This window comes from Clarias gariepinus, chromosome 26 (genome assembly GCF_024256425.1).
Source record: "Clarias gariepinus isolate MV-2021 ecotype Netherlands chromosome 26, CGAR_prim_01v2, whole genome shotgun sequence".
Classification (NCBI taxonomy): Eukaryota; Metazoa; Chordata; class Actinopteri; order Siluriformes; family Clariidae; genus Clarias; species Clarias gariepinus.
The window spans coordinates 24,379,819-24,390,000 of NC_071125.1; the positions used below are offsets into that span (position 1 = coordinate 24,379,819).

The 10,182-nt window shown below is 36.4% G+C and overlaps 2 protein-coding genes across 5 annotated transcripts in view; one reads left to right on the plus strand and one right to left on the minus strand.

Moving 5' to 3' along the window:
• Window positions 1-1,406: 1,406 nt before the first annotated feature.
• The window catches only part of smpx (small muscle protein X-linked), a 13,270-nt gene continuing 4,494 nt past the window's right edge, over window positions 1,407-10,182 (plus strand). For 2 of the 3 annotated variants that reach the window (XR_008356434.1, XM_053487771.1), the window contains exons 1-3: window positions 1,407-1,466; window positions 3,124-3,281; window positions 7,454-7,521. Coding sequence is in view for 2 of the 3 variants with exons in the window: in XM_053487771.1 (XP_053343746.1) it covers window positions 7,483-7,521 (39 nt within the window). In the remaining variant the exon portion in view is untranslated. The remainder of the gene's footprint in view (window positions 1,467-3,123; window positions 3,282-7,453; window positions 7,522-10,182) is intronic. The other variant, XM_053487772.1, reaches the window with a different exon arrangement.
• The window catches only part of cnksr2a (connector enhancer of kinase suppressor of Ras 2a), a 97,230-nt gene continuing 96,893 nt past the window's right edge, over window positions 9,846-10,182 (minus strand). For both annotated transcript variants that reach the window (XM_053487769.1, XM_053487768.1), the window contains one exon: window positions 9,846-10,182. This exon is cut by the window's right edge and continues 112 nt beyond it. The gene's annotated coding sequence lies outside the window, so the exon portion shown is untranslated.

A 10,182-nucleotide genomic window follows, 5' to 3' on the forward strand; every position in this document is an offset into this window, starting at 1 on the left:
GTCCCTTTCGTCCTGTATATTTATTGTGGACTGCACAGTTTCCTGCTAAGTAAATAACTGCTTAAATGACAATAAAATACTACGACTAATACTACTACTACCACTAATAATAATAATAATAATAATAAATAACTAATCTATTGATTCCTTACCTAGACTAACCCACATGTAGTCAATAATAATACTGGAACACAGCCAATGTCTTGTGTTTGAAGATCAGAATCTTCAGCTTTTAAACCCTGTTGTTTAGTTACGTATGTATACCTTATTCTTTGCATATGTGAAAATTCTCCAGAATGCTGCGTTCAGCATGACATGATTTCTAAGAAACTTAAGGCAAAAAGAGCTCAGGCCTAAAAAAAAAAAAAAAGGGAAAAAAAAACTAATGAGACGTAACTCGGTGGCAGCAGGAAAGGATCAACAGCAGGATTAGATCATGTGTGTGATTGACGGAAGGATGAAAGATCAAGTTTATTTATTCTACTATTCTACTTGATTCTACTTGATCTCTATGTTCCAACCTAACATTCTACTCTTCCTGCCCACACCCTACTGCAACTGACCCCATTACTGCATTAATTTAAATAAAAAATGTTTTATTTGTATAGTCCTTTTAACAATTGCCATTGTCGCAAAGCAGTTTTACACAATAAAAAAAAAAATATATATGGAAAATTGTATGAAATGTGAAAATGTATGACTTAAAATAATTGCATTATTTATTTTTGCAGTTAATGCATTGATGCAGCAACAACAGATACAGGGTTTCAGTTAATCTTCACATGAAACTCACAGGTTGCTGCCGCCAGATGATCTGGTCAGAGTATCTGCAGATCTCCTGGAGGCAGCTACCTTCCCAGGGTTTGATTAACCAAGTGATGTTAATCAATTAGATGTTCCTAATAAACTCGGAGTATATATTAAAACAAAATCTTAATCATGGCAGCTTCACACTCTTTGCACTCTTTGGCCTGATATTTATGTTCACAATTTGATATAATTTTAGAGCTTATAGGGAAATAAACTCCAGAGGGTTTGAAAACTGATGCACCTGTTGATACGGTATAAATATCTAAGAAGCAGTGTATTTGAGGTCATGTAAGGTTGCAAATCCAGAGAAATAGTGAAAGCAGGTTCAGTACTACATTTATCAGATGTTTGCATGAAGCAAATCATGGATTTTACTGACAAGGATGTTTGTAAGTCTTGGAGAAGAAATGCCTACAAGACCAGCTGATTGGCTGGAACGGGGGTGTAGGTGTAACAGTGTGAGCGGTGTGCGTGTGGAGCGCTCAGGTAAGCAGGAAGTTCGGCATGTGCCAGGGAAAGGCAGAGAGCTCAGGTGTGGATTTGCATAGCGCTCCTGTCTCCATGGGATGCTTTGCCCTGAGAGCTCAGAAGTCGTGCAGCTCGCTGACAGAGAGGAACGCAAGCTGAGGAGCTCGTCTTCATCGTGCCATCGTTAGGTAAGAAAGCTCGAGGAGGAAGAAAAGGAAACTGGAGTGAAAAGGTCATGAATAGGCTTAAATTGACTGATAAAGGGAACAGAGATTAGAGATAAACTGGGTCGGTTGGTGTGTGGTGTAATACAATGTTCTGGAATAATCTTCTAGTCCTGGTGTATGACATCACGCTCACGGAGCGCAGGTGTTCTCTGGCTCAGGTGTAAATCACAGCTTATACCAATGAGGTCATTCTAATAGGCTAACAGTTTACACTTCTTTAGGGTTCGTCAGTAACATGACCAGGTGTGTTACAGTACAGTATGTCTTCAACACAGAGAAGGAGGTCGAGTGTTTGTAGCAGCTATAACCCAAGTGACAGCAGGAACTAGCTTGCTTTAAATGTAACTATGAATTAGGAAAGACATAATAATAATAATAATAATAATAATAATAATAATAATAATAATAATAATAAAAATGAGGAGTCACTCAGCTTTGGGTAACGTTCTGTAAACCATGCAGAAGTCCAGATGAATAAGGATGACAGTGTGTGTGGAACACCTGTGTGTAAAACCTCATTTTGTAAAGGTGAAGAAATGCAAATGTAGCGTTAGTTGCTTCATTCTGTGCGCTTCATTCAAGTGCTGCTAATTTGGTTGTGAACAAACAGCATTTTCTATTGTATATAATTGTGGTTGTTGTTTTTTTTACTCACCACACCTCCGTATAACATTCAGTCGAACTCCATTCCCTTTAATCTTATTTAGAGAAATGGAATGAATGTCTTGAGACAATATAAAGTTTAAGCTGTTACATAACATTAATCAGTAACAGTATCAGTGCTAACCTTTTAAAAACCTCAGCTCGGCTCCAAAATCACTGCAGATCCCGGCGGTACCGGTGCCACTGGGAACGGCTTGTCATGTCAAATCCGGCACCAATCAGATGTTTGATTTACTGGAGCTTAAACTGGGTCATGAGCTGAATAAGGAGTGAGTTTTAACCCTGATACAGGAATAAGAAAGCAAGAGACAGCGGATCTCACAGACCCGCAGACATCATTGTTTCAAGGCGCTTCTAAATAAAATGTATTATTATTATTATTGTTAATATTAATATCACTGCATGCAAACATCAAAATGAACAGTTGGCTCTGGCTGTGCAGTGCTATGCATTTATCTGTCATACTGAGCTGAAATTCTCATCTCTTTCCCCGAGACGATGTTAGACCATACTCGTTCTTGATGTAGGTTAAACTTGGCTAAATTAAGCCAGATCATTTGAGCTTCGAACTCGAGTTTAATTCCCGAAGGCTGTTTCACACTTTTGATGTGTTTGTTTGTTTTGCCCCCATAAGTGATGCAAAAAATCAGTTTTAACCCGGATGAGCGTGTGCACCTGTACACTGGAGTAAACCTCAGAGTTTTATGTTTGATGGTGTGAACAGGTCCATTGTGTAGTGTGTATCTCAGAGTGCTGTATATAGCGAGCTGTATATAGGACGAGTGTGTGTGTGTGTGTGTGTGTGTGTGTGTGTGTGTGTGTGTGTGTGTGTGTGTTTGGACGAGTGTGTGATGACCAGCGTGGATAGAAAGCAGGTCCCCTCTGTGCATCACGCTTCTATTAATAGTGAGAGACAAATCCCAGATATGAGAGGAATCCCTTTACCACTCTGTAGCCTAAAGAGATCTGAAGAGCGAGGGGGCAGAGAGAGGACGAGTTCCACCCGAACAGCACCGCAGAACTGCACAGGACCGACCTGGGACAGACAGAAACTATTCCAGAGCTGATCCGGTCATCCCATACAGAAAACTTTACACGTTCCAGCTGTAGGAGGTAAGAGACTGTCAGGAGTGTGTATATTTTTATATGTGATTTATATGTGTGTGTATGAAAGAGAGAGAGAGAGAGAGAGAGAGAGAGATCAGATTCTTTTCCCCTACTAGTATCTCTTTCTTGAAATAATATTTATAAATAACTGCAAGTGTGTCTCTTGCTAATCCTCGGGATTAGCTAACGCTACGCAAATTCTTAACAATATTTTTGTATTCTACCTAAATAAACACTCTGACATACACTCTTAACACTTTAAAGACATTTAAAATATTTGTTTTTAAGTAATATTATGTAAATCAATAACCACCAACAAGATACTGTAGCTCTAACGCAACACACAGGCTGCTACGTGCTGCTAATTATTTAGCATTAACTCGTCATCGTCTTTTGCTAATCATCATTTGTGAATACGTTTCATACAGATGTACAGAGAAAATGTTTTTTTATTTTTAAATGTATGGAGTTCTTTTATTATTAACTTGATTTAAAGCCTCTATCTAATGAATAAAATCAGCTCTCAAGAGGCGGGTATAATGTAAACCTCACAGTCTAACGTGGACAGGATATGATATCGATCCAGATTATTATTATTATTAAATATTATGGCTAAATATATGTGTATAATGTATATGAGATAATTATTGTTTAGAAATTATACATAAAATATATTATTAGAAGTTTATTTTGCTCTTTTTCTAAATTTGCTTAATGGTATAAACTCCAACATTTATAAATAGTATTAAATAATTTTTTATATGTTTATGCTTACTTACTTAAAATGATAAATAACTATATATTTTATTTTTTTATTTTTTATTTACATTTCTTAAAATAATTTTTGTGTAACAATATACCATAATACTATTATTAAAAGCATGCATAAAATATTGATATACCCAAACAGTTTGCTCTAATTTGACCTTAGCGAGTGCCAATACTTTCAGAGTAAAAATATTAAAATTCACAGCATCATCAGATCAGAACGCGTAACTCCCAGGTTTTGTTACGTGATCAAACTTGTAGGCCTGGGGCTCTTAGTTTAGGAAAAGCAGACTGATGTAAATTCAGGTTAAAGCTGAGTTTGGGTTCAGGATGTAAATAAAGACGCGTATCTCATGCTGGCACTCGGAGCTCAATGCTGCTTTGCATATTAAACAGTGTGTGTTTGTAGTGGAAGGTTTGGTCCTGACATACACACAGCACTACTGAGAGAAAATGAAAGAAGCTGAGACTGATTGTCACGTTAGATTTTGATTAATTACAAGTTATACCTGGAATATTCTCACGCCCTAATACAGAAGAGTTTAAAAGTCAGCTATAGGATCAGGTTTATTTAATCAGGTTAACTGGTTCACATGCAGATTATCCACCAAATCAATCACTTGACTGATAAAAGTCTATTTCATTTCTAAATGCTCTCCATACACAGAGTCCAGGGTTGAGACGGGATTCATCACCTCATCTGACAGCACTGTGAAGTTAATTAGATTGTGTTCAAGCGGAACAATATGAAAAGATTTTTCCTCCACACATCAGAACTTGTTAAAATGATAAAAGTGACAGTATTTCGTCGTAATGTAATTCTAATGCTTGTGGGTGAAACGGTCAGGATCGTGACGAGGCGGGGACGCAGGTGCAGACTCACTCCGCTTTAATGAGCGTAATGACATAAACACTTTAAAAACAAAGCACAGGAACGGGAGCACGAAGGTCTGAGCTCGAGCTTAAGTGTCAGGGTGAGACAACAATAAACTAAAAGCTGCGAACGTAATTACAATTTGTAAAACTATTTACAAAAAAGTGTAAGTCATGCAGTGGCTGCTGGGAAATGTAGTCCAGCACCTTGAAGGCACTTCCCTGCTGCAATGCATTATTATTATTATTATTATTATTATTATAATAATTATTATTATTCCATCCTTGGAAAATTGAGAGAAACCTTTAATTAGATTTTTCTGCTTTTTATTTTAATTGTATTTTTTTTAAGTTATTATTTTACTTTCTCTGCCTTGATGTTGCCTTGCTCGCACTAGTTTTACAGATTCAATCATTTTTTTTGTAGATTCACTTTTTTCAACTGATATATATATATATATATATATATATATATATATATATAAAACTGATTTATTAAAAAAAAAAAATATATATATATATATATATATATACATATATATATATATATATATATATATATAAAACTGATTTATTAAAAAAAAAATATATATATATATATATATATATATACATATATATATATATATATATATATATATATATATATATATATATAATTTTTTTTTAATTCATTTATTTTTTGCGAGAATGACCATTGTTAAAAGTAACCCGGAGTAAGGATCTAAAAAGTTAAAAGTTAAAAGTAAAATTTAATTTATTTGAATAGATTTACCCAGAAGTCAAGTTGGACATGAAGTAGGGCGTAAAAACTTTTGCATCTGCCTATAGGAATTTTTTACATTCTTTGTCTTATTATTTTTGTACTGTGTGAGTGTGTAAAGACAGCTGTGCAGCACTTGCCATGTCAGTCTGTCTGTCTGTCTCTCTTATAGTTCTTTTTCTCTGCCTTTAAAAGATAAATATAGCGGTGCTCAGGGCCTGATACTTCACCGTCTTCAGTCCCAAAGCTCCAGTGTTGATATAAACAACACGGCGGTGGCAGTTGCTAAGGCTGTTAGTGCTCGTCTCTCCGTCTGAGTAAAAACAGAAGACACACACACACACACACACACACACACGCACCCCCCCCCCCCCCCCCCAAAAAAAAAGACATCCGACAGGCCAAATGAGTGAAGTCATAAAAAAGGGATGTGCTTCTCCTATGGCAACCCTCAGGCCACCGAGGTGACAGGTGACACAACATGTGACCTTTGGCATGTTCGGGCCCAGACACCTGCCCCGGGGCAGTAAATGTCCCCCTTTGTGGGTGTTCTGAACACCCTGCTGATTTTTGGAAGCCTCATTTGCATGTGAAGAGAAAAGCGAGTCCACTAAAACCCGAGCACACTTCCGCATGAGCTTGATGTCGATTATGAAAATGACTCTATTTTAATCTTGTCCTTCTATGAAAGTGTGCTTTATTAGTGCCAGAACCGGTTCTGCGGGTTCTAACCGCCCCAAGTTCTTGCACGTCTCTAAAAGAAAAGAGAATCAGTCTTAACATCATGGTGTTACTCCGGGAGCGTCACTGCTCATGTCAGGAGGATATGAATGAAAAGATCAAATATCAGTCAAATATCTGTCGAGCTGTAGGCAACAGATTATTAAGCGAATAAATTACACTCATTCCGTCCATCATTGAGGTGCTGCAGTGCGCAGGGTGATGAGTTCAGGTTCCTGCAGGGTTTCTTTCTGGCTTGGCGAGGTCTCTCCTCTGGTCCTCTCATCGTCCTCTGGTCCTGGATGTGTTTTTGTTTCTCGCACCGTTCTGTGTAGATCCCAAAGACGACGCTCGTGACCCGGAGCTTTTTAAACATCGCCTTGCTGCAGCCTAATTGGCTGATTGAATAATTGTTTGTATTGTTTTCATGGACGGTGACTGTTGATCTCTACTATAACGTATTATAATATAAAAATCTGTATTTTAACACAAATGTGTCGATGCTAAGACTCTCGACCTCGATCAAATTTGCTTTTACTTTTTATATGCTTTTTTTAATGAACTCATATGAAAAAGAATCTATTGTTTAAAAGTATGTCACCAAACACACAAGAGTTAAGATAAAATAAAATAGATAAAATAAATAAATTATTATATATCTATTTAATCTATTTGTGTCATGAAAAATGTCATGAAGGTTTGCTTGTATTGGAGTTGCTGTGCAGCTGTGTAAGAATTTAAATAATGAACTACACATGCATGTGTGTGTGTGTGTGTGTGTGTGTGGCTCTTAACCTGAAGCCTGAATGTGGCATGAATAAATCAGGTGGACCGGACTCACAGCAGGAGTCGCTTAGCAACTGAAAGACTATCCGTAGCACCCGAAAGTCGACAATGACTCGACTTTTCACCGAGGCACACGTACACACACTCTCATATGGCCACATTCAGACACATATTCACACACACACACACACACACACACACAAAGGCCAGGTGACAAGTTTGAGTCTGAATCCTCAATGCCTTTGTTGTCTTTCTGTTGGTTTTGCAGCAGGTTCGAAGCGGACGCCTCTGTGCAGAATGTCTAAACAGCCGTCCACAAACGTAAAAGCTTTACAGGTAAGTGTGTGTGTGTGTGTTATAGTATTGCAATAATAAAAAAAGAAGGTTGAAAAAAAAAAAAACACCACCAATATGTGTTTTTAATAATTTAATTCTCAGCCGTATGTTTTTGTTATTGTTTTTAATTGCCATAAAAACACATTTCAAATGCACACAGCATCACAGCAGCATTTTCTTTCCTTTTTTTTCCCACATCAAGCTTGATGATGTACAGAAATACTGACAGAAATGACAGAATGGCCCATGCTCTCGCTCCCAGGCACCGGGAATAAATAAACTCTGCGTAGACACTTTGCGTATAAAAATAGACCCGTGCAGACTTTAGGTAAAGTCCTGCTCACTACTGGCTGAAAGTTCTCCCTTTTTACTGTTTTATCCTGTTTGTATTAAAAAAAAAAAAAAACTTAATGTTTCGTATCAAAGCGTAAGAGCTGCAGAGAGAGAGAGTGAGAGAGAGAGATGGGATTATAGGAGTCGATTAGAATCACGGGGAGTAAAAGCTCACATACAAACACTGCAGCCAAAAATAGACACAAATTTCTCTTTGCATAAAAACTCTCCATTTACAGAATTCACCTATAAAAAGCTCGACTTTTACACATAAATATATTTATAGATGTGAAGAGCGGCCGTGCATGCAGAGAGCCCGAGTGTACGATTTCTGACCTCTGACCTTTAGTCCTGTGACTTCTGACCTTTTAAATTTCTCTATTAAACTAAAAGTATGTTAAGGTAAGAAATAGAAAAAATATGGACGTGACTTCACATATTGGACAACAACACAAATTGATTGTTATTATTATTGTTTTGGTAATACAGTAGCCTCTTACTAAGGTTTTTTTTTATTTCTCTTGTACCACAACAATTTACTAACTATTACAAATTTTATTTAATTCAACATTCAATATTTCTGGAAATAAGTTCCTGTTCTCACTTATGTTACAGCAGCAGTGCAGCTACAAATAAAATAGTTAAGAGTTACATCTCTAGTCCAGACGAAACGTCCCTGTTTCAGAAGGACCTGTATCGAGCAATGACAACAACTAATTAAAATAAAACTAAAATGACTGAAATTGGGGAAAACCCTTTAATTAAACCCTGGTGGGGTCGAGCTGAACCTCTTTTTACTGAGACTCATCAGAAAAAAGGCTTCAGTTTGTTAGGGAGAATAAAGACTGGACTCTGGAGTGATGGAGAAAGGTCATGTGACCTGATGAGTCCAGACTGAACCTATTCCAGAGTGATGGGCGTGTTAAGAGCAGTACTTAAAATATGAGGGATTCGAACAGTGTATGATTCATATAGATAGATTATAAAACTTGTGTTATTGTTGATATAGTAAATTTTATAATTCTTTGAGATTTATTATAACACGACAAGAGAGAGAATAAAGAGAGGCAGGTGGGGGAATAATAACTGATATAACGTAAATATGAACAGGAACTCACTGTGTTGTGGACAACAAGGTGTAATAAAATTAAAGTTATGCATAAAACTTAACATGAGCTGTTGGTTAATAAATAAAATAGTGATCGCTGGCAAATTACCATATATATATATATATATATATATATATATATATATATATATATTAGTGCTGTCAAAATTAGTGCGTTAACGCATGCGATTAATTTGAAATATTTAACGCATTAAAAAAAATTTACGCAATTAACGCGGTTGCAGTTTTTTTTATTTTCTGTTGTGGCCGACGTGTGTTCAACGTGCAAAGAAGTATGGATAAGACCAAGGAAGGACTTTTAGACGGAAAGTTTCAGTATAAAACTCTGCCGGATGGTTCTGTGGATAAAACAAAAGTAATCTGTACATTTTGCAAAGCCGAATTTAAATACCACAGAAGTAATTCGTCTTTGACATATCACTTAAAAGCAAAACACCCCACCGAAACAATCTCTACAGGGCCTCGCCAATGTAAATTGCATTGATTGTTTTGAAATTCAAATGACACAAATGGCACATACCTGTGTTTTTATTTCTGTAATAAATATGGCTTTCAAGCCAACAGTTAATTTGGAGAATATTGATGGTTTATTGCAGGTATGTTGTTTACATGAGAAAATCTGTGTTACAAGTTAAACAAAAATTCCAATAAACAATCATATTTGAATTTAAATAGTTTCATTGTCTTGAGTTTACATTAATTATTTACATTTACATATCCAAAAAGTTTCAGTCTTTTAATTGTGATTAATCGCGATTAATTGCAAAAAATTGTGCGATTAATTAGTTAATTTTTTTTAATCGATTGACAGCACTAATATATATATATATATATATATATATATATATATGTATATATATATGGTAACATAGGTTTGTTTAAAAGATTCAAAGTGAAGATGATCCACTAGTGAATAACTTCCTGTTTCATCAAGCAAAACAAGGAAGAATAAAACAGAGAGTCGGTTTTAGGACCCTGCTGTGATGGAGAGATAAACACTCGACTCCTGTGGTCTTATCTGTGCATCCAAATGCTCATTTTCCTATAAACACTCTGTTCTTTATTCTTTATGGAGCGTACTGAACAGCAGCAGGAAGAAGAATGTTCTCGCCCGGAGCAGACGCATTCCAGGAAAAGCGAGTTTCATTACATGAGACTGAAACAGGAGCGTCCACACGCCGGACGTCAGCTCTCTGTCA